The sequence below is a fragment of the Rhipicephalus microplus genome, chromosome 6, assembly GCF_043290135.1.
Source record: "Rhipicephalus microplus isolate Deutch F79 chromosome 6, USDA_Rmic, whole genome shotgun sequence".
NCBI classification, from domain to species: Eukaryota; Metazoa; Arthropoda; class Arachnida; order Ixodida; family Ixodidae; genus Rhipicephalus; species Rhipicephalus microplus.
Window position 1 is genome coordinate 34,858,323 of NC_134705.1, and position 25,816 is coordinate 34,884,138.

At 43.5% G+C, this 25,816-nt stretch overlaps 1 protein-coding gene across 1 annotated transcript in view; it reads right to left on the reverse strand.

Moving 5' to 3' along the window:
* Nucleotides 1-16,636: 16,636 nt before the first annotated feature.
* Nucleotides 16,637-25,816, reverse strand: part of LOC119167670 (epoxide hydrolase 4) — a 55,892-nt gene continuing 46,712 nt past the window's right edge. Inside the window, exons 5-6 of the mRNA XM_037419190.2 lie at nt 25,151-25,287; nt 16,637-20,622 (exon numbers count right to left, since the gene is read on the reverse strand). Of these exons, the coding sequence (XP_037275087.2) occupies nt 20,345-20,622; nt 25,151-25,287 (415 nt within the window). The 3' untranslated portion in view covers nt 16,637-20,344. The remainder of the gene's footprint in view (nt 20,623-25,150; nt 25,288-25,816) is intronic.

Consider the following 25,816-nt stretch of genomic DNA (forward strand, 5'->3'; position numbering starts at 1 on the left):
CGTCATGTGAGAACATGACTACATGTCACAGTCAAGGCGCCAATTCATTTCGACGTGACGAGGTGCACGTGCTCGCCGGCGTTCATTTCCGTGAAATACTGGAGGCCCGGTGTCGACGGGCGCACGCGTGAGTAGGCCTTCGGTTGCCGTCTCGAAAAAGAAAGTTTATCCAGCTGGGTGAGCTACATAAAAGTTGTTCTATGGTTTTTCTTTGACTATCATTTTTGTTTTTGTTTTTCACGCCCCACCGCGGTGGTCTAGTGGCTAAGATATTCAGCTGCTGACCCGCAGGTCGCGGGATCGAATCCCGGCTGCGGTGGCTGCATTTCCGATGGAGGCGGAAATGTTGTAGGCCCGTGTACTCAGATTTGGGTGCACGTTAAAGAACCCCAGGTGGTCGAAATTTCCGGAGCCCTCCACTACGGCGTCTCCCATAATCATATGGTGGTTTTGGGACGTTCAATCCTACATAACAATCAATCTTTTTTTTCGTTCCACAGCATAGGTACACATGCGTGGTTCGAAGAATAAAGTTTTTGTTGTGAGTCAGCGCTCTGTATGTGTACACTTTCGTCTAGTCTCTCGTTTTTCGCACCATGTGTTTTTTTTTTTCGCAGTATTATGCCTATGGGCATAAAGAGAAAGAACACAAGGAAAAAGGCAGGGAGGTTCACCAGGACTGAGCCCTGGTAGGCTACCCTACACTGGGGAAGGGGAAAGGGGGAAGCAAAGTTATAGAGGATGAGAGAAAAGGTCACTGACTGGGCCGACACGTAACAATTTCACCATCACAAACGATGAAACATGCCGGTGTCTTTGAGAAAATGCAACAGTGCTTCCATTGCCTTACGGAAATTGGATGGGCATTGCCATGGTCCCAATACTTTCTCGACAGTGAAATCACTTCTGCCCAATTGATTTAAAACACTGCGCAGGTGAAGCCTCTCGTTTGTGTATGCCAGGCAGTAACATAAGATGTGTTCTATGGTCTCATCGGCGGCGCAATCTTTGCACTCTGCACTGTCGGTCATCCCTATCTTAAGTGAGTAGGCATTGGTGAAGGCTACGCCCAGACGCAGACAGCACAACACTGTACCTTCGTTGCTAGAAAGACCAGAGAGTAGCCGCAGTCGCAGAGATGGGTCGAGAGAAAGATAGTCGATGATGTGCGAACTGTGATGACTGCCACTTCTGGAGTGTCATGTTCTGCGCCAGCTTACTTAGGTATCTAGCCGAGTCAATCCTAGATAAAGGTACGGACACGGGGTTTGTTTGTACGTGTGCATTTCTGGCTGCTTCATCGGCGAGTTCATTGCCGGAGATACCGCAATGACTTGGTATCCACTGGAACATAACGTTGTGTCCTTGTTCGGTCGCATAGTGAAGCATTTCTCTGATCTCCCATACCAGTTAGTTGTTCGTACGACCCATGACGATGTGCCGACGAAAGACATTGTAGAGCCGCCTTGAAATCGTAGAATACTGCCCATCGGTTAGCCGGTTGTTGCTTGATGTAAGCGATGGCACCTCGCAGGGCAAACAATTTCCGAACCAGTCAATGTGCTCACGTGACAGAGTTTGTACGTGATGTTGATGTGTCACGATGGGATGACGGTGGCGCCGGTGGAGCTAGTTTGGGTGGTAGATCTATCCGTGTATACGTGGATTCTGTCAGCGTAGAAAGTGTATAAACAGTGCAGAGTTGCTTTCCTAAATGCCAAGGCAGAAATGACTTTTATATTTCTTATTCCTGGGACTGAAAGGCGCACTTGTCGTAGGCTCCACAAGATGGATGGTGAACGCGCCAAGGGTATAAAACCGGATGGTAGCAAAGCGCGGTGGGAGCTGACGACCTTAGAGAACGAAACCTGAGGTCGTTGTTCTGGCAGAAATGTCAAATGGCTCGATACCATCTGTGATATGTACTGAATATGTGCTCTCAGCACGTCGTTTGTGACGTAGGTCGTAACCGGGTGATCCCGAGCCAATATAACTGTTCCAGCAGTTGAGGTAGTTCGTGGTAGGCCGAGACAAACACGAAGTGCCTTTGCTTGCACGCTCTGAAGTGCTCGAATGTTTGTCTTTCAAGTTTTAGTAAGCAGAGGAGAACTGTAGCGCAGTACACCAATAAAAAGTGCTTGTAAAACCTGTAGCATGGAACTCAATGACGCAGCCTGTCTTTTTCCAGCGATGACTTTCAGGACGTGGGCAATATATACCAGTTTCGCTTTCAAGCTAGTCACGCGAGGGCTCCAGGAGAGGTCGCGGTCAACAATGATACATAGAAAACGATGGCTACGCTTTTAAGAGATGGGCTGGCCATTAATGCTTATCGGGTAACTTGTCATCGCCTTGTGCATGAACGTCACTAGAGCGCATTTTTTCTGTTGAGATTGTTAGACCTTGCGTGCGAAGATAGTCAGATGCTTGCGACGCTGCCCTCTGTATCCTGTCTCGGACTTGTATGCGTGTCAATGCGGATGCACAGACACAGATGTCATCAGCTTTTATTAAAACACTGACTGTTTCCGGGAGAGCTTCCGCCAGGCCAAGCAAGACAATATTGAATAGAACTGGGCTTAAAACACCACCTTGCGGGACGCCACTGCATGTGTAGTGAGTGGTCTGAGGTCGGGCCATCTTCAGTATATACAAAAAAGGATCTTCGTGCCAGGTAGGTTCGGATCCATCGAAACATTCGCCCTCCCAGTTCAATTAACAGCAGTGTGTCTAGTATAGCTTGATGGGAAACGTTGCCATATGCACCTTTCACATTAAGAAAGAGCGCAAGTGCTAGTCGTTTCCTAAATTTCTGCTGTTCTACTGATGGCACCAAATCGACGACGTTGTCAATCGATGAACGCCTCGTTGAAATCCCACCATTGAGTCAGGGTAAATGTTGGGCCGTTGAAGGAACCATTCCAGGCGCGGGAGAATCATGCGCTCCATGAGTTTTCCAACGCAGCTGGCGAGAGCTACAGGCCGGTATGATGTCAGCACCAGAGGGGATTTCCCTGCTTTTAGAAGCGGCACAAGACGGCTCCGTTTCCATTCTTGAGGTACGATGCCATCTTCCCATGACCGATTAAATGAATTTAGCAGTTGTCGTCTAGCTGCTTGGCCTAAGTGACGGAGAGGGCATAAAACACAATATTATGCCTATGGGAATGATTTTTATGTTGAATGTGTTTTATGTTTTATCTCTGTACGCCAAGCAGCCCTGACGCTATGGTAGCATTTAGTCAACATTTTTTTTATTTACTGATTGCGTCCAAGCATGCTTGCGATACGCAATTAGTAATTTTTTATATTATATGCTGCACGTTGGCTGCATGATTTCACACACGTTCTTTTTCGGGCAGACTTTCAGTTGCACATTGACTTGATGGCAATGAAGTACTCCCATCGAAGAGGTTTTATTGCGCAATCTACGAGGGCAAAGTAATCATTGATGATAAATGTTCACTTGGTATCAATCAAAAGTATGCTTGCGACCATGCTATACCTACTCACATAAAGGTAGCTTTGTCGCTGCGTATTTGTGGTAAAACACTTGAATGCGTGCAAGAAACGCGGAATTTTCTCTTTTTTTTTTCTTGTAGCTTTCGTCACTCGGCTCCCTGAAACAATTGCATTGTGGCAAAGTGTCATCCATTGTTTGTAAGCATGCAGCAGACTTTTTCCTTTACGTCAAAAGATTCAGATTTGTATCGAATATGAAGTGACATTCAAAAGCGGAAAAGGAAAAAATAAGCGCCGTTCCGTTACTGCCTCTCTCAATGAAGGGCACCTCCACAGTTCTGCGCTGGGAATGGGGTAATGGAAGTTGAAGAGATAGAAGAAAAGGGGTAAGAGAAGGGTAGTGAAAAGAACTCGATCAGTCGCCACATGCACACGCGCAAGAAACCGCACGCGGAACACGTAATCCACCGAAAGACGCAGAATATTTCACCGCGCAGCATGCGTGCATTCATGTTTCCAGCACTTGCACCGGCGTGAACAGGAGCATCCTCAAGCCACACAAAATCTTCAGTGATCGGTTCAATAGTGAAGAAGGAATAAACTCCGCAGTTATTCAGAGCATAGTCCATTTTTCAGAACGCGTGAACTCTGACGAGAACTGCCAGCGCATGCAACACGAGTTTACTTACGCTCTACTGTGCACCGTCCAAGCCTGTTAGTTGTCTCTTACGGGCATTCTCTTGCGAGACGATGTTCAATGCGGCTATCAACTCATTCACGTTCATTCACGTTTGTGATATTTGATTACGATGCGGCAGATATTACCAGCCTTCTGTATGAGTGCAATCACAAACGTCACCTCGCGCACATAGTAAGATACTGGGCGAGCGTGACCTTACCGCCACCTGAAGGGAAGCAGAGAAAATGTATACCCGCAAATCCTTCCGCCAGGCGATAAACGCGTGCTACAGATTAAGGCGAAACTTTACCAGCTGACATGTACCGTCGCTAAAGTTCTCGTTTCTCTCGTTCAGGGTCACTGCCCGAACTTTGCTGGACGCGCTGCTTCCTAGCAATACGAAGTCACCGCCTTGAAATACACTGCCTACACGTATTACATGGTAGTTCGTGTCCTGGGTCGATCAGCGCCCTTCTATGGCACTCGATAATCGCACCGAAACGCCGTACGGTATAACGCTTGATTATTATTTCCCAAAAGGCGACCATGCTCTCAGTGCACACTTGACAACTGACGAAATTCACGATGCTGCTTGTCACAGGTAGGCAGCTTCATCGGAGTATACGTGCCAGTGGCTAGCTTTGAAGGGCACTTTAGGCTTTCAGTATTACTGGACTTTTCTCGACTATTTAATATACCAGCAAAATGAACGCTTTAAAAGGCACCAGCACACCTTGAAGATGCTTTCTTCGCTTCTGCCACAGAATATTCTCAAATCTGCCACTCTTCCTACTGCAGAGAAGTTAGCTGACGTGTACTCTAACACTATCTCAACTTCGGCATTGCAAGGGAAGTTATAGCTGTATGGGCTGCGAAATGGAAGCGAGAAACGCTCAGCAGGTATGAGATGCAAGCGGTTGGCAATTCTTTCCAAACGGGCATCATCTTCTTATTCTGGGAACTGTGCCGGTGAGCATAGCTGAAGCAAAACTCTTTTTTTTTTTTCGTCGCTGAGACGCCTGAAGTACCTGAGAGCTACAACAACAAATGAAAGATTGTTTGGCATCGCTCTCTGAGCATCCGCCGTGAAATACAGGTCCACCCGGAAGACATTTTCTCTCTTCTTTACCGGGAACGTAGACGGCTTCAGCTGAATTTGTGTGTAAAATCAACCATAGGCGCCTGCTAAAATTCAAGAAGAAAAGTTAACTGAAGTTATTCTTGGATTAAGTTTCATTGAAAAACAGAAGTAAAAACATAATTGTTAATGATCAATTGACGGCGTTTAACAACTCAAAACCACGATATGATTACGAGGCGCTGTAGTGGGGCGCTCCCGAAATTTAATCACTTTGGTTCTTTCTAATGGATTCAAACCAAAGTGCACGGGCCTCAAGAATTTTCGCCCACAAGAAAAGTACGACAAGAATTCGACCCTGCTACCTACGGGTCAGCAATGGAGCACCATAACCACTGGACCACCGTGAAGAGTAGTAAAAAAAAAAAAAATAGACTGTTTCGGTAAATTCAGTATACCCGACTTTTCGTTCTGATGTAAGGAAGCAAGTTCAACTGTATGAGACATATTGCTGGAAATCTCTTTGACAGCATGGCAGAGTGATTCTGTTCTCTCCCTTGGCCTACTCATTGATTTTCAGTGGCACCTTCCACTTGCAGACGCAAATACAAAAGGTGTGAACAGCAGTGCAACTACCCAAATTTGCATGTGGCGATTCTCGCAAATTTTGGGTAACATATGGGGCGTATAATATGACATATCATACGCAGGATAATCTTCGTTTCAATTGAAAAATATAATCACCAGTATTCCGCTTTGTGATGTGTCTACATGTTTGCTGCGTGAGACATTGCTTGCACAGAGTTTCTTTCATTTATTGTAAAATATATAGTTACTATGTATATTGCTAAAATTTTAAACATGTTCACCCATGTTTTTCCATTCTGAGGATTTCTTGTGGAACACCATGTCGCTAGTTGCAGAAATTGCTCGGTGTGCCGTTCTAGTCATGTAAAGAAACTAACAGATGAAGCCGAATCAATATATATGACTTGTCGGATATTTTTCCAGTTTAATCTTCCTTATTCTTGCGATGTTTGCCACAGTGCTGAACAATAAAGCATGCGCTCACTACAGCTGCCCACACGGCATTTTTATTACGCTTCTTTATGTTTATGACCACCATATTTTTATTTATGAGCCTAAGTTACATTACGAGTATATTAGTAGGCGTTTCTAAGGCTGTGATTGGCCTGCACGTTTGCCTGTATCGCACCTTCGTCACTGGACAACACTTTAGAGTGCCTATATATAGAGTGCCTATATAGAAGGCTCGTGCTCTGCTAACGTAGCATCGCTGTTCACAGCGTGCGCTCGCGTCAACGCTACATTAGAGTATAATGGGCCCTTCACGATGAGCTCGACGCCGTTTTGCTAGCTCCACATATACCAAATTTGGTGTTACGTGACGTCAGTGGATGAGGAAATATGTGACTGGTGCAAACATGATAATCGTTAAACGTGTGTCATGTAAGAACATGACAACTGTCATGTAAGAACATGACAACATATCACGCTTATAGCGTGCTCACGGCCATTTCGCTACCTCAACATATACTAAATTCGGTATATCACGTGACGTGAATAGATTGCGGAGGTAAACGACACACCCAAACATAATAATCACGACACGGAAGTCGTGTATGGCATCATTTACCTCCACCTCGTAAAGTTGTGCTGATTTTAAAGTGATAATCAACATTTCTCATTCGTGCTTCGCATATATCACCGATTTCCCCTGTACGAGGGATTCGCCAACTTTTCTGTCTAGACAAAAATCACTTGGATCTGCGCAACTGATGTGTCAATTCGCTTGTCTCTTTTAGCTGATCAATAAGAATGGTTCAGGTGAACGGCTCTTGTATAAGCCGTCTTTGATCGTTTACGGGTAAATATTTGCCTTTCATGTTTTTTTGTTTTGGTTTGCTTTTATTTAAAGAGCGTGACAAATTTTGCTATTTTTCTTTCCTTTAGGGAGCACTGCTACAAGAAAAGAAAATGAGAGGGAAAGAACGGCAGGGAGGTTAACCAATCTACAAGCAGCCAGTTTATTACCCTGTGCATGGGAAGGGGATGGGGGAGATGAAAGATAGAGATGAGAGAGGAAAGAGAGATAAACAGAGCACATTAAGCAGCACACGCGTGCACTCTCAGTCATAGTCCAGTCTTGTCTTTCGTGGTGTGTGACATTGCTGTTACAGCCGCTTGTTCAAGTCCGTGTCGCGTAGGAATTTCAACAGCGCTTTTGTCGCTTTCTGTTTCATTGTCTTCTCTCGGGCACTTGAAAAAATAGTGTCCACAGACATTTGACTGTTGTCTATGCGTGCAAGAAAGGACGCCAGTGACTGTCTCACCAAGCAACCAGACCACCCAAACGGTTCGTCAACACCACCTGTCTTCTTTGATGGCTCTCCGCATACCCACTGCGCTCGACCGAGTAGAAGCCACACTTCTTCATCACTTAAGGCTAGGGGTGGCATTTACAAAATCTTATTAATTTATCATAGCAATGGCCGACAACGCTCTGTGCGATGCCTGTCGTTACGAAGAGACGCTACACCACATCCTGTCGACTGTCCGTTGTATGACACTGCAATTAGGACTACGAGAAGTGTGGATGCGTGATGCACTGGTCTCGTGGTACTGAAAAGAAGTCTGGTAAAATGCATGCTTCGTTGCTAAAGTCCTACGCAACATTTTTCACGATACATTAGGTCGCAAACTGGCTGTAAACGCCGACTGAAAAATTTCTGCCTGGCCCGCCTTGAAGGCAAGATGTGTTGTCCTTAATTTATTTGTTGTACTGTTTGTTTTCCAGCGACATCCCAGACAACACAAACACAACCTCAGGACGTCCTCACTATGCCTCCGTGAGGACAATATGACGCCCTCAGAATGTCATCTTATGGTACTATAGTAGCACTGATCCCGTCCACTTGTCCATACACATAACAATCTCAACACATCCTCAAAACAGCACTTCAGAACTTTCTCAGCTAGTATCTTTTCAGAACAATGATTGTGTGGCCGTTTCGGTACTGTGGGCAGTGATACTACTTAGGATTTACTTGTTTTCGTGATATTAATTTTTCCATACGTCAAAAGAAAAACACCTGCGAGGTCTCATGTATATATACTGTATCAATCAAGAGAGGTGACAAAACAAGCAAAGGTTGTTGACTGAAATTCATTAACAGTAATTAATCACAACTAACAGCTTTGTCAGGCATTCGAGTCCACATATAGTCTGAAAAAAGAAAAGCAGTATCAAGGCAGTCAACACAGCCCAATCAACCACGTTTGTAACCTTCCTCAAAAGTTTGACACAGTGTCCTCATCACCACGTGTATCATGCCCAATGCACTCACTATATATTACGAGTAAACTCTGTGCTCTTGGGCTTCAAAAACGTTTTATAATCTCAATGCACTGACATAATTATTGTAAGTGCACATTTTTTTTCTTATTTGAGTATATACCCACAATATTGTTTTGCCGAATTGTGCGAATAGAACTTATAAACGCATGTGACTGTGCAACTAGGCATGTAAGTAGTCTGCCTTTCTTTGAGTGTTAATTGTTCTTTTTCTTCTTTTCAGCTCTTCCAACAGAACGATACAGTTAAGCCTCACACCTCGGTGTTGAAACGTCGCACACGGAATACGTATTCACGGCCAAGAGCACGAAAATTGACCAAAAGAACTGATGTAGCAGGACTACCACTACATCCACTGTATAGTTGGCTTGCATGAAAACATATATTGCATACAACTGCGGAATAAACATATAAAGTGAGGAAGCTTACGTCGCCTTTGTTTTATTGCGTGTTACGTATTTACACGCTAACAAGTTCAGACTTTAAAGGCATTTAATTTTGTCTTACATGTGTACTGAGGCAGTATATGTGCACAAAATGCAAAAAAAAAAAAAGGAAAGCAGAGCAAGGAACGTTGGCAACCGACCTGCAGCCGTCAGTGAATTGACGGTTATGTAAGGTCGGGCCATGATAAATTCACGTGTGGCACGCACTCGGGCTCGTCGGCCAACGAGGTCAACCTACGTAGTGTGCCGACGCCGGACGGCATGAGGCCAATGTCAATCCCCAAGACCGGCTGTACGTTGGTGCCCAAGGTCGGCCATCCTTTTCACAGTCAGTCACAGACCCATTTTATAAGGTAAACAGCGCGAAAAACGAAGACAGAGATGTAGGAAGACACATGACAGCGCTTGTCTGGTGTCTTCCTACTTCTCTGTCTTCGTTTTTCGCGCTGTTTACCTTAAAAAAATGAATAGTTACCAACTTGCCAGACTTTCAATACTACCCGGTCACAGACCTCTTGCCGAGGACAAATTGTTGCTCGGGTACATACATCGTGGACGCCATATCCACGGCTTAAGGAGCTTCACCCCTAAAAACTGATTCTAGCCGGCGGTCGTGGCGTCGTTTATACGTGATCTTTTTCAGCAAGCTGTACTCCAAGCAAAAAATATGTTTTTCAGCCGTCCTTTTCATTTTCTTTTTTAAATTTCGACAGGCGAGGCCCATTGGCTGCTTAGGGTCTGCATGACGGCCGTGTTGGACCATTTAGGGATCAGATACATGAAGGGACAAAGAAAACATTCCAATGACAATGCCTTTTTTTTTGATGTTCGAAACTGAATATCTCGAAACTGGCGACATCAGAGTGATTTGTCCCAGCTAGGTGGATCCACCTTGCAAAATCCTCGGCTATACTTTTCAAATTAAATTGGTGGGGATAACACATCAGTTTGCAACAAAATTAGTGAACTTTTGTTAGTTATTTTAACTGACTATGCTTTTCCATTTCTTGTGTTAACAACAATTTCCACGTATACCAGTTCATGAGCTGGGATTGTACATTATGCCGCTGCATTGGCGGATCAGCCGGGGTGGCAAGGGTCCCCCCACCAAGATGAGGTAGGGGGGCTGAGCCCCCCCAATCCCGACAGTGGTCAATGTTGGCTGCACGATGGGGAAACAAACATTTAATGCGATGTTTTCTTTGACCACAGTAATCACTCAGTTATATTGCTCCGAGGGGATCAATATATTACGAGAAAATGTTCCATATAATGAAACATTTCCAAGAATTCTGCTGTGAAGATTTTTTAGTAGACTCTTTGCAGTGCGGACCACTGTACAGCGCTTTGGTGCCTTGTGCTGTAGCATTGAATAGCAGGCCAGCCCTGAACAGGGCCCTATAAGATTACATCACTGGCTCATGCTTTTATTCTGCTGTGCATGGCTGGCTGATGCAGCTACAGATGGGAACGAGCAAAGTTTTCATGGAATAATAAAAGCACTTAATTTTCTGCTTCAAGAAAATAATTTTCTTCCGTGGAAAAGGAATAGCATCACCGCTGCTCTGTCGAAGCTTCTGTAAGCCTATGAGTGTGATAAATTGTTTTCAATTTGGAAGCTTTGCCGTACTAAAAGAGGAATAAAAAAGTTTGCTGCGTCAGTGTCCGGTCAAATCTGTGATCAGTTTTGCTTATAGTACCTTGTAACGGTGGCAGCAGCTTTCAAGGTGGCGACGAATTAAACAGTAAAATCGAGCAGTGGGAAACTCCGCTTATAATTTTTCTCTGATACTTGATCCCACGAACCAGGGAGATAGTTAAAGTCCGTGGTTTTTCGCACTAAGTAGACCTAAAGAAGCACACACTTGCAGCGCTGCTTATTCCTCTCTCTTCCTCGACAAGGATCAACTAATTGTATATATGCGGAGAGTTGTGAGGTGATGCATAGAAATCGCCACCATACCCAGGTACAAAGTGAGGTGATGTAAGAGGCGCTTGCTCGGAGATGATCGCGCAACCCATGAATCTTCCGTGTACATCTCCCAGCACCATATATAGATGTGACAACGTTAGTATATATCCTAGCACTGTCTGTTGCATATTTCTGTGCATACCCCATACTTTGTAGTACAGATCTGTCTAATTTGCAATGTTTTCAAGCAGTCATAATCATATCACAGAAGTACCTATGTTTATTGATAGTAACACAATATATGCCATATCGATGACCATAATAGTCAAGCACGTGTTGGGGGAGCCCACCGTACTTCACCGTACTATGATCTATTGAAAAAGTGTGTTTTTGCATGTACCCTGTATTCCTTGACGAAGGCAGGCTCCCCTGCGGAAACTTTGGAAGAAATAAACATTTTTGTTCGTCATCGTTTCTCCCCCCCTCCCGCAAATTATATATATATATATATATATATATATATATATATATATATATATATATATATATATATATATATGAGATATGGCACAACATATCTCATACCTTCACGAAGACTAACTGGCCCATTGAATTACTACTCCCACTATATATATATATATATATATATATATATATATATATATATATATATATATAGAGAGAGAGAGAGAGAGAGAGAGAACAAATTGGGTAAGCTTGCCCCCCCCCCCCCCCCCCACTTATCAAAAAGTTGGTACACCACTGTACGTGCCGCTGCCAACTTTTGTTATTGAAAGTGTTTGCCAAAACATTATTATTCTCGTTATTGCTTCACACATGTACCCCACTCCCCTCTCAAGAATTCAATTGGGTGCATGCGAGAGAAATGAAAAATTTGGCAGATGAATAAAAAATTCGGCAAATTCCACGTACATTGGGAATCTATGTTATGCGAAGTGAGAGAATAGAAGGTTATTGCATTGTAACTTTTTTTTTAGGTAAACGTTACGAAGTGGCACGAAAGATATTGTTACACAACATCGTTCCCAGTGGATGGATGGATGAACAAGCTTTATTTGGTCCTTGAGAATGTGCTTTAGCGCGTTGCGGGCCGCTCCCGTGTTGAAACAGAAAGACCAAGTCTCTCTGCTGCGTCGCGGGCTTGGTGGACTGCCCATAACTGTTGTTCGAGTCCGGAGTTTGTAATAGCACCCTCCTATTTGGACGATGTGATGACTTCCCCACAGCGAAACGCGGTGCACCACCAAAGATGTCGCATAAGAATATGAACAATGCCTGCACAAAGATACGTTAAACAGCCCCATCGAGTTTGCATAACCAACTGTTAACAGTTACGTAACGATACCAACATCAACACGGATATTAGCAACACCAGAAGCGGTAATCAGATACGAAGCGCTGGTGGTGCTTGCGAGGATGGTAGCTCAGGACTCTGCTAATCAACTTCAGAGGATGTGACCCGACCTGACGGCGGTATCAAATGAGCACATGTTGTTTATAAAACTGGATAGCCAGCAGCGCAACAACAATTGACGTTTCATGAACATTACGGTTCAATTGAAAAAGTAGTTCCGAGTTTGAATACCTGATTGCCACGCAAAATGCTGGGTTCGATTCCTGCTGGGACGCTGACATTTATTTTTTGCATTCGTCGGGCCAACGCTGCCGATTTCTGCTTTTTCTTAGCGCTCACGTGTTAAAATTACGCTCCTCAGTTCTCGCCGTTTTCGGATTGATATAAAATGTGAATCATCAGTGGCCGCGGATATGTGCAATACGTCTGGTGGAAAGGGTTTGACGGCACACGCAACAAGATTGTGACATTATTCATACCACGAACCGCGAGCCACATTCGTCGAGATATCTTACCCTCGCACACTCAGTTTAGTTTACAGCAATTAAAGTGAAGGGTGTGATCACGAGCGCACCCAGACATAAGCGGCTAGACAGACAGACAGACACAGACAGACAGACGGACAGCAGAATAATTTTGCATTGCAAAAGAGAGATGCTACATTCCAGTCAGTGACACGCCGTCTTGGCCTCAAAGGTGCAGCACCTTTTCTGAGCGGCTTGCATGCGAGCCTTACCACACGCTGCATAGTTGCATTGACGTTGTCCAGTTGGCTAGCAGTGGTCAAAGTAGCCGTTACGTTACAGACATGGTTCATGAGCTGAGGGCTGCCAAAACCACACCATAGTTCAGGGTAAGTTAATAAACTGTGGGAGCAGTGCTGAGTGAAGTTGTTTACACATATTTCCACTTCTCCACTTAAATGTGCTTCATCTCTTTTTTGACAAACCCGGACTTTTTTTTTGCATTCTATGTGCACAGAGAAACGGAGCAGTTTTTGAGCGTGCTGCCACCTTAACTACGCAGATGACCTACATTAGAGTTAGCAGGAGGCACAACACATGACTATTGTTGCAATTCTGTAGCCTCACTCCGCTGTGCGAAGAAAAAAGGTTGTTAGGTTGTTACAAGCCTGCAACCTCACTTCACAATGTAAAAACAAAATGTGTGCGATATAGTTTGGAATAGCCATAAAACTCAATCCCATACACATAGTTAAAAAAAAGCTTTTACCGACACTGACCGAGGCCATTAACACCCTGCCAGACGTCCCTAATTCTCTTCTCGTGCTTGCTGGTGCTTTTTCTTCTTGTGGCCCACTAGTGATCGTGATGAAATTGACATTCCTATACTCGCACTAAAGTTGGTCACACAGTTCCAGGTGCTAAAATTTTTTGGAAGGTCTTGTTACAAAAACCCGTCCTTGATTGCTTGTCTCACCGTGAAAGAACATACGTTATCACCAGAATTTCTCAACCGAATGATCTCTGCGAGATTCCTATTGTCCATGCTGCCTTGCCTGGTCATACTCCCTTTTCACTTTGCAAAGCTTCTCCGTCCATTTGGCAAGCAGACTAAGGCCCTCCTTTGTAGCCAGATAGAAGAAGTAGGCAATTTGGTCACGAGGCCTCTCTGCTGTTGCAACTCTTCCATCTGCAGGTGTGTTTTGCCAAAGGAGTCCAGCAATGCCTTAATGTAGCAGTTGCTGTCATAGTAAGAGAGCTCTGTTGCCTTGTCACTGACGCCTGCAGTATTATAAAAGGGTGTGCCTACCTTGGTGCAATTGCTTGTTGGTTCCCACTGTCGAGGTCAGCTCCTGTAGACAGCTGTCCAAGCTAAATAATTGTGCATCACATTTAATTGTGTGCTAATTTATACGCATCTCCACATTTCCTTGCCGCTTTTCAATGTCCACATATTTAGCCTGGTGTTCCTCCTCATCCAACTTTTATACTCTGTGTATTAGGGGTGACGATGATCAAACTTTATTCTCTAATCCTTGCAGTCACTTCCGCACCTCGTCAGTCAGTTTCTGCACTTTCGCCTCGTACTCCATAACCAAGACCGCTTGAGCAGCTTTTCTCAGAACTTCAACTTTATGTTTCAGTTTCATGCGATGCTGTCACTCTTCGGAAAGCAAGCATTGAAGTTCACTTAGCTTGGTCGCTTTTATACTCTGTCCCATTCATGCTCTATTTTCTCCTCGCGCACCTTTGAACGTCGATCAGCCATCATGGTTTTTAGCAAAGCTGCCTGCTCCATGTTGCTCTCAACAACTTGTCATGGTGCAGCGTCCTGCTAAATGAGTAGCTAATGGTTAACGTGTGATGCAGCAGTCTCAGTATGGGTTCGAAATGATATTAATGGCATTCAAACAAGCGCTGTCGCGTCATGATCTTCCAATGTTTCAATTAATGAAAGCTTGTATCTTTTTGACCAACAACCAGTGATGTCTTCCTTGGTTCCGATTTCCTTGTGCTTTTCTTTTTAGTTGTGTATTCATTTGGTTTGCTCACATGGCTTCTTGTGACATCTTTGAGCCACCTTTGAGTAGTTCTCTGTGAATCACACATACTTGAAGCATGGCACCCTTTGCACTTCAATTTAAAGACTTTTAGTTTGCAGTCCCGTGTCCCGTGACTTTTTGTTGTGCACCGAAACACCATTTATTCTTGAACAGCACTTGCTTCTTCTGCAATTGGACATACTGGTTTGACACCGTTCTTTCAAATGTTGTCTTGATATGCAGAATGTACAAATATCTCAGGCATCTTGAAAATCATAAGAGGAGTTCATCACGAAAATAGATGAAGTAGGCCGGTTGCAATTGGAACTTCGGGATGACTGATTTGACCCATGCTGACCTCCACTGTCTCGTAAGCTGTTGTCCTTCTAGTCACTCTTCTTAGGGTCTCTCCTTTGATAGAAAGGAGCACCACGAGGCTGTCTAGCCCCGAAGAATGAACAGCATAGTCCACATCGTTAATCCCAACTGGTGCAACACAGGTTCAATGATAGAGAACTACAATGTTTCGAGGTAATGCTCTAGGCATGATACCGCAGAGCATCGATGAAAATGACGACCACTGCACACCCAGCACCCAGCAGTTTCCGGAGAGCTCCTGTGTCACCAGGTGCTTGAACAAGAGTAAGCTGACGCAACATTGCGAAGTATTCCTGCTCCTGGCGAGTCTTCTCCTTGAAGCGCTTTCGTAGCATGTCTAAAGGATCCTTGTAATACTCCGGCCACCGCTGAAGCAGCATCTCTTTTCAAAAACTGCTGCAAATAATGGAATTTCTCTATCGTAGTCATGCTGCTGTTGTTTTTACAATATAGAAAAAGTGCTCCCAGAACTACGTCCATTTGCACACATCCCCAGAAATGGGTGCAATGTTCAGTTTCAGTAGCTTAGCTCCTGTCCTCTCAGATAGTGTAGCAGTAGCATAAGTAACTGACCACAATCTCCCTTCTGCTTGTGTGCTTTAAATGTGCTTCCACCTGCCTTGGAGCGTGGCAAGGATTCGCGTTGCTTTGTCCTCATACTTCAAGACTGCGTCATACTCAGCTTAGAAGTCTTTGTCTGAGATGAGACAGTCTTATTCCATGTCGATTATGTTCCTATCAATATTATTGGTTTGCAGCCTCTCCTATGAAATCGAGCTGCTCACGTGTCTCATTGCGAAATATGGCACTTGCCTTATTAATGATTAGGCTGTTCTGAGACTGACGTGAAGTCCGCTTTGCTGGCTGTTCTGAGACTGACGTGAAGTCCGCTTTGCTTAAGCTTCTTCATTTCACCCAGGCAACTCGCAGCCATCGGCTGGTCTTTCCGAGGTCGATCGGCAACGAAATGCACGGGATATGGCATGGAGCAGCCATAAAAAAACTTGATCCCATTGAGGCAGTTAAAAAAAGGCTTTCACTGGCACTGACCGAGGCCATTAAGGCCCTGCTAGTAGTCCGACGCCCCTGTTTCTCCCTCCGTGCTTGCTGGTACTTGTCATCTTCTGGTGGCCCGTCAATGCTCGTAATGAAATGAACAAAAAGAGAGGCACACTCTCATTAGTGCTCCTTGTCGGAAGTTACCCCACTACTGGAGCCCCCTTTGAATGTTGAGACTGGAACTGTCAACAGTGTCCTCCCTCGCTCGCCAACGCACGACAGCTCCACGGAACAGGCTGCACCGTGTGCACTTTGATGCAGTGATCCTGCCATCACACTATCTTGATAACTCGCCATGTATTCTTAAAAAAAAACAAAAAAAAACTATTAAACAATGCCCAGTCAGAGTGAAATAGAACTCAGCCTTATGGCAGTTGCACAATGTTTTTATTCATATGAATCATCTACTTCTTAAAATATACCTAAGGCAGCATTATTAAAAATAAATCATGATCACTGGTATTATATAGTCAAACATACTTATAGCAATCCCAGATATAATGATATACCCGTTATAACTACCATATTTTAGTGCACTAACAATTTTTCTATGCTGGTCTACTTACAGTGAACATTTTACAAAGCCTCCTACTTTAAAACGAACACTACAGACAGGGTTGCGGTAAAAATATGGTGCATATAAAGGTTAATAAAAGCAATCAAATAACAGGCACTCGCTTGCGTGTGCCCCACTGCAGTTTACTTGCATCGAAGCTATAGTCGTTTGTACCGAGCACAGAGTTTATATGCCAACTCTAGAGGAAAAGCTGTACCGATCAAGCTATAACCAAGGAAAAGCATGTTTGTTGTCACTGTGGCCATCACATTTATTTACAGGAGTGCCAAATATGGCATTTGAATATGAGCAAATTCTTGGAATATATATAGTAAACAAGATTTTTTGTATTACAAATGAATGGAAATTGTTTGATGTTAACATCAACAGTACTTTTAACAAATACACTGACCCTATATGAAATTTATTGCCCTTCCCCCAAAAAAACTGTGTTTCCAGGTTTGTTCACTAGACAATGTCATCATTCTCGTACCGTATAAGCACTTGAGAGCATGGTTATGCGGCCGATTGCACTGGCTTGCTTCCAGGTCAGCCATGTCGTATACAGCATTTCGTCGTCCGTATTATTTGTTGTCAAGAGCGAACAACTCGACTTTACCCGACAGTCTCTTACTGCGATGCCAATGAGAGCCATGAAGTACAAAAAATACCAGGGGTCATATCAGCACGCAGTGGTGAGCGTGAGTGCACTAAAGCCAAATGCCGAGTACTGTTTCATCATGATGGCAGCCGAGTGGTCATAGGTTTTAATGCATGGGCCCTATAGTGAGCTTTTACTTAAGAGTATGCTATATTAACTCCATGGCAGCGAGCACCACATGCACATTTCAGACACTGAGCATGAGCTCGCTTACTTTTAGGCATTCCTTCAATGGCAAAACGGTAGAGAAAAAAAAAAAAGTAAGAGGTAGCAAGAAGGCTTACAGTCGCATTTCATGTGGCAAACTTTTCTGGCGCCGTTTTCTGCATCTATGACCGCCAAATACTAACCGAACAATGCCTTCATATGCAAGAAGCCACAAATGCAAGAAGCAGAGACTTTCTATCACATCAACGTTCACTGTGACACAACTCGCCCATACCTCAAAGTGCCCCAAAAGGTCTTCTGCAGAGGTTACTACAGAGACTGCTCGATCAATAATAATGACTTCCGCGGTTACGGTGATGTCTTAATAGATAAGCATTAGAAAAGAGCGAAGACGATCGTGGCCGGTGACAACGAACGTGCTACTGTTACTCATCGTCAACAATGTGCGCCATGCTGCCGTTCGCAAGTTCGCCACTGTCACTTTGTGCGAGGCTGCTTACACAATGCTTGCTAAATGCATGTCTTCATAGAGTTGAACTAACAGGCTATTTGCTGTACCCGAGCACGATTAAGAATGAAGCGTGCACAAAGAATGCAAAACAGTGCACATACATTAAACTGCAAATGGAAATGGCCCGGCATGCAACCAGAGCCGAGATGACAAACTGAATCTAGATTTGTCATGGACGCGGACTGCTTATCTCAAATGGATTGACACGACAGAAATGAGAACAGATAGATTTCTCTCCACCACAGCCTCTGCACTCCCCTGCACCAACTACCAACAGACCAGTTGGAGAGTATTCAAGAACATGTGAGCCAAGCCAAGAGAATATCAAGCTCGCTTAGCTTTGTTGAGCATTCTCGAGGACTGTAAATTGTTTCATTGAAAACAGTGTTGTTGGTGGAATGGCTGTATGGGAATAAAAATTTGCTTCACTGCTGCTGTAGGTTAACCATGCGCTGTTGTTGCATGTGGGGCCACACATAGAAAGGGAGAGTATAGTGATGAGAGATGATATCGGCACTTCTTTTTTTCTTTGCGAATAAATAACAGGTACCAGAGTACACATTGCACTGCTGCACATTATTTTCTCTTGTCTTGGTTCGCATCTTGACCTTAATATAAGTGTTCAAACAAGGGCCGAGTTCCGAGAATACCTCTTTGGCAACATCGCCACTTTGCCTGCCGCAGAATCCCGTGTCTGCAATGATTACAGCAACAACTTACCTGCTACCCTCCAACCTGCCAATTAACGCTCATTAAAAGTGTAGATATGTCAAGGTGATCGTCTTAGACTATGAAGCCAGAAATAAAGTGAACTAAGTGCCAACAGGCCTGAAATTCACTGCGAAGACAGCAGACCTGAAATTCACTACAAAGACAGCCGTACGGCTCGAGCAGATGAAAAGTGTACTGGCTGCCAGCCCACTGGTTGGTTAAAAGCTGTGGCGTTCTGTCGTCGGAATCTTGATGGGAAGAACAGCTTGGGCTGATCTGTTCGCGAGACACGTGGACGACGGGAATCAATGAGGTGAACCCATATGGCGTCCGTGCCTCCAAATGCAGATTTGGTCCGTCACCTGAATGGTGCTGCATGCGATCGGTTCTGACCTGTGGTAGTACCGCGCTTTAGTGGAACGCCACGAGTTCATTGTAAACGAGGTTCCATGCACTAGTGAATGCATCGGACGTGGCTGAACACACAAAAAGGCCTATCTTGTCACCAGAGAGTTTGTTAGCACTTTTTAATAAACATGCACAGAAAAAAAACAGCTTGGGCGCTAAGTGCATGTTTTTAAGGGAGAGTCCATCAACAACGAACTACTGATACGACAACCAGTTATCGTGGCCCCTTGGAGTTTGCTATAAATGGGTTCCACTATACCTAGTCCAACAGTCCATACTATATGCAATAGCAAAGAGATGAAAGAAAAAACTCAGTATTAGTGACATCAATTGTTACCCACACAAACATAGCACACTACATATTTGGTCACTTAATGGCACAAAGATCTAAATATAATATTAGAAATTGTCCAACACCACAGGTGCCTCATAATTAGAACATTTCGAAAAACATAAATATACTCAACGGTTCTATACAATTAAATAGGGTGAAGGAAAATAACTATGCCCCCATTAAGATAAATAGTCACCGGATGCTTTGTGCATGGAGCAACCTTCATTGTTCTTTCAAGATGAGCCTCTAAATTTATAGACGGCAGCCAAAAATAGCTGCACTAGTTTAGGTTCTGACATGCACCACACAGAAACATGGCACCAATACCTATGACGCTTATCAAGAAATTTGTAGAGACCACTTGCAGCTGACTGTAAGAAAGTAAAACTGTCAGAAGGCTGCACACACCTCAGACTCTGCACCAGCAAAGTTTGTCTGCAACCCATTAGATCAAACAACACGCACATATGGTCCGAACTGTCTGCTAATCACACTTTCAATCAGAGAGACAATTTCAGATGATAGAGAGTCTATCGCTGAGTTGTAGTGGCAGGCCTACACTTATACACTGGCACACGCTGCGTCCAAATGAATCACATCTCTTCAGTAAGTTACGGACAGTGATGCTAGATGTTTGAAGAATCCCAGAACTGTCTGCAAATGACACCACTCTTCCGTTACCAACTGTGCACTCGCACAGAAAACGTCCAGTAGTGTTGAGATTCTAGCAGAGGGCCTCGGTGTTCTTGAAGAACTGCTGCATGAGGTCGTTGACCCGTTCGGCTCGCTCCCTGTGCACCCAGTGTCCCGCATCGGCCAAGTACTCGACACGGCCGAAAGCCTGTAGGATACTGAGTTGGGCAAGCTTGAGCGTCAGGTAGGGGTCCCGCTGGCCCCACACGATGAGCGTCGGAGTGTTGAGGTAGCGGAAGTGCAGATCTCGGAGGCGCTCGTCTTTTCGCCACAGGGCACGATAGTAGTTTATGGCCGCAGTCACGGCCCCTGAACAAAGAAAAAGAAATTACTCACATCACTGGAGAGAAGGATGTCTTTACTCGAACACCCCAATAATACGAACGCCAGTCTGGAATCACATCCGAATCGTTGGTTGCTTAAAAAACGGCAAACTTGGTTACTTAGCAAGCACATCCTAGTTGCAATTAATAGTGCTCCTAAATATGCTAGCCTTGCTTCGTAAAACATTCGAATATTCGAGTTTCTATCGCATTCATTGCTTCGTCCTTTCGGCGAAACTATGACTTTTTTTTCCCTTGACGGTGGGGTTAGGTTTAGGGCCCAACGTCTCGGCTCGCTTGCAAGGTGCGTTCGACCAGATAAAGTAACAAAGGCGCGCCCGTTGACCCAGTGATGAATATCTATCGCCAGGATGACGCAACATCAAGCGGTGGGTGGCAATGACAGGGTTCGCAAAACTTCAACCCTGTGCGCGAGCAGAAAACGCGGCATACATTCTTTACATGCCGTACCCGCGTTTGCTGACTGGGAAACTTATATTTCTTGCGAATCTTTGAAGTCTGCGGCAACGCTTTTTTTTTTTTTTTTGGCTTGATGTTTTGTTTACCCGCCAATAGGTATCCTCCATGGTCCGCGGACCAATGGACGCATCAGCGGGGCGTGCAGAATTATTACTTCATCTTTTACTTAACGAGCACATATCTTACACCGTGTTTTAAGGTTAGCGTCTGCTGCTTGGTTTGATTGACAACGCCAAGTGCAGGTGGCCAATGTGGCCTCCATTTCGTGCTAAAACTAATTCAAGTGAGATAATTTTGAGGCTGGTCGGGCATTTTAAGGCAGTGCGGCGCAATTTTAATAAATTTCATAGTTTTGGCCTAGCTTGGCACAATGAAGGAGAATTGTATCAAATTGGTGCAATTGGCACAGCTGTTGCACCTCTTCTAGACCAGAACCTTGCTTCAGCGGGAAAAGAGAAAAAAACTATACTTGACACCCCAGGTGGAAATTTCCTGCTGGCTTTCTGCTGGGAGCTGCTGTTTTCTGGTGGAACCAGAAACTTGCAGCACACAGGTACATGCAACACACAGGTGCTCGTACCAACAGAAACCTGGTTTATACCGAATGTAACGGATGACGAGCATTTTTCTTCGGCTAATAATTTTTCTGTGCATCGTCATGATCGGGGACCACGGATAGGTGTTGGTGTATTGCTTGACATTTTCAAGCAAATTCGTCTTGCCGCAATAACATTGCAAGTGAGTTGGAAACCATTTGGGCTGTTGTTCAGTTTCCTAAATATAAAATAATTATTGGTGTCTGCTATCGACCTCCCCCTTACAGTCATACTTTTGTTAATGACTTACACGATGTGATCAACTCTGTAGTGTCACAATACCCGAGGTTACCACTTTTCCTGATCGGCGATTTCAACATTCCCAATATTTTGTGGATGTCAAAGCCACCTATGCTGAATCCATCCTTTTATTTGCAAAAGAATTTCTGGATCTGCGCACATTATTTTCTCTCTCTAACACAATTGGTGAAACAACCAACTAGAATAGTCAAGTCAACAGCCAACATCATTTGCTAACAACACACTCTGAATACGTTTCTGATGTTACACACATACCAGGTATGAGCGAGAATTGCATTGTGTCATTTCACTTTAATATTTCACTCTCAATATGCAAGAACACAAATAAAGTTATTCACGATTATGAAAATGCCCATTTTGAAATGATCAACGAACAACTTTTGTCTTTTACTTGATGGCTATCTAGATGGTTTCGAAGATCGAACCGGACAATCTAACTGGGACTTATTTTTGTGCAAGGTTAAAGAACTAACAAAAAAGTACATACCCACTTGTACGATAATCTCAAATGGTAATGTGCCGTAGTATAACCGTTCTATAGAACGTTTGTCAAATAAGAGAAATAGCGCATACCGTTCACGATGTTGGGCAGCCTACGAGTAAGCTTTCACCAGATATATTGCAGCCATAAAGGATGCTAAAGATAATTTTTTTTTAATAACATGCTACCATCGATACTAATGTAGGATCAGAAAAAATTCTGGCGCTCATGATCACTTCCAAGCTCGATAACACAATCACTCTTGTTGATTCCATAGGAAATGCCTCACCTGATGTGAAGTGCACAAGTGCGCTAAGGAAGTCTTTATGCAAAACTTTAAGAAACTACTGACAAACCTACTCTTTACATTAAACCTTTTGATTTTATTCTGATGTCTCCTATAGCTACTGATTACGGTAGCGTGGTCAAAACTATTAAAATCCTAAAAGTATCCTCCTCCACTGGGTGCCACTTCAGTACTCTGCGGTTATTCATAAACACATCATGCTATTCATCAATCATTTTAACAAAACGTTTTCAGCAATCCATTGACAAAAGCTCTCTTCCCACTGACTGGACGACTGCGAGGGTGGTTCCTTTTTATTTACAAGTCTGTTAACAAGCACTCACCTCTAAATTATCGCCCCATTTTCCTTACTAGTATTCCAGGTAAAGTCATAGAGCATATTTTCTTTTCGAATCTTGTATCCTTTCTTGAATCAAATTCCTTTTTTTTCATCTTCAAAACATGGTTTTCGCAAGACGTTCTCATGTGAAACGCAATTTGTGTGTTTTACTCATCATCTTCATGCAGTCCTCCATCGTTAATTTCTAGCTGACTGTATATTTTTAGGTTTTTCGAAAGCCTTTGAGTAGGTGTCCCATAACCAGCTTTTTGTATAAATTACAGTTACTAAATTTGGATCCTAAATTTCTTGTATGGCTTGAATGTTTTTTGACAAATCATTCTCACTTCGCCTCTGCTAACAATACTGACTCTCCTCCGAGTCCTGTTTCCCCAGGTGTGCCACAAGGAGCGGCCCTCTCCTTTTTTTAATTTACATTAATGATTTACCTTCTTGTGTCTCACCCCGTATTAACTTGTTGGTAGGTGACTGTGTATTATTTCAAGAAATAACCAGCCCTCATGACATCACTATATTACAATCAAATTTGGACGCAGCATCCCAATGGTGCAAAAATTGGTGCATGGAATTAAACACTAAAAAATGCAAGGTCATGCACATAACTCGATCTACTAACACGGCAGTTTCATACATCCTTTACAACTTTCCCCTGCAAATAGTATCTTACAGGTATCTCGGTGTAACTATATCATTAAAATTAACGTGGAAAAAACACATTGAATCTATAATGCATAGCGCTAACAAAGCACTTGATTAACTTAGAAAATACTTTTCCCGTGCTCCTCCAGCATTTAAACTTTTGTTGTACAAAACAATAATTCGCTCGAAGCTTGAATACGCCGCCTCAGTTTGGGACCCATTTCACGATAACCTTATTTACTCACTTGGAAATAATTCAAAACACAAAACAATTCAACACGATCCATTATGTCTAAGTATGCACGAACCGCAAGTGTTACCAACATGAAGGGGAACTTTGAACTATGATCATTATAATCCCGCCGTAAAATGTTCCATTTGTGTCTCTTCCTTCGCATATTACATCATCGTTCATTACACAATGACTTTATCTCACCTCCTCAGTATGTATCATCATGCATTGATCACCGACATAAGGTTGCTGTTCTTTTTTCGAGGACATCCACTTTTTGTAATTCATTTTTCCTAGGACTTGCGAGGACTGGAACCACCTTCCCGCTCTAACCGCAGACATTACTAACCATCAAATTTTTCGGACAGTTTTAACTAATAGTAATTAATCAGTTTTGGTTGATGTATATTGTATTGTTCTTTTCATAATTTTTGGTATACTGTTTGTAACACATTTTTTGTTGTTTATTATTATTTTTTTTTGTATAATACTGTTTTCAACTACTTCCCTCTGTAATTCTTCAGCCGTGATGGTACAATAAATGAAATGAAACTAAACTGCTCGTTAATTGCTGCACTCTGCTTGTGCAACCTGCTGGTTAGAACCAGCACTCTCCTGGCCAGTCCACCAAGTTTGTGTGATCCTTATCACGTAGTAGAGGGTCGCTCTAATATAACATATGTGATCGAGCCAGTCAACCCATCCACAGACAGGCGCCGCATTGGTCGCGAGACATTCACGTCAGTCGCCTTAAGGAAGGATGTGGGGATCGTTTGCAACCTTTTTGTGATAATTTCCAGGGGAATGTATACAATGAGCTTTTTTTAGTTTTTGGTAGCCACAATGTGCTCTTTAAAAAAGAGTTTAACCTCCTTCGAGTTTAATTACAAGCGACAGCTTTTTTTTTTTTTTTTTTTGTGGTGAAAGTAGACAAACTGAACTTGTGAAAGCAAATTAAAAAAATGTACTTTTCGAAAAAAGCCTGCTGTTCTTTAATAGCATATCCCCTTAACGGGTTAGTGAATGCATTAGATACTACGAGACACGCGCGGGGATTTGTCACATCTAGGTTTTAACTATTAGTACATGCTGAAAGGGCATGCACTAACAAAGTGTGACTGTATATGATGAGCTCAAACTGTCAAATTTAAATTTAAGCGTGACTAGATGTGCAGTACCTGGTTGTGAGAAAGAATGCTTTACAACTTCCTTGACATCCGCCTGTGATGGTCCAAGAGCTTTGTCGATGAGCTCAAAGTCGTTTGCCTTGAGCACTGCTTCGGGCAGTTTGGGGCTCTGGAAGCTCACCATGTACCTGCAAGAATAGTTTCCTTAGAGAACCAGCATCCCCGTTCTCTCTGCCAAAGATTCAACATGGACTGTCTAACCAGTGATCGCACAGGTCACCTCATCTTGCCCCATAGTCCCAAGTGATAACTAATAAATAATACAATAAAGAGGAACATGAAGTTTTACACAAGTGAATGAGTGACAGCAAGTGCAAGAGCCAGCGACGCAAATGTGTATTATTTGTGGAGAACAAAAATTACATGCAAAATGGTGAGCTTCTTCTACACGCAGATTGGCCAGACCACGTCAACTAGTCGAAAAATTTCCAATGAATGAGTTAACAATACACCGACTTTTACTGTGTCTTTCTTTCTGGTGTGATGCCTTGATTCTTGTTGTGAATGTTCTCTCTTTAGAATTCATTTCATTCACACACTAGCTGTCAATCTCAGCCATTCACTTGCTAGCCACATGATTAGAATATAACATTTGGCAGGTTGCACATCACCTACAGGAAATTGTGCAACATGAAAACATTGAAGTAGCAATTTATG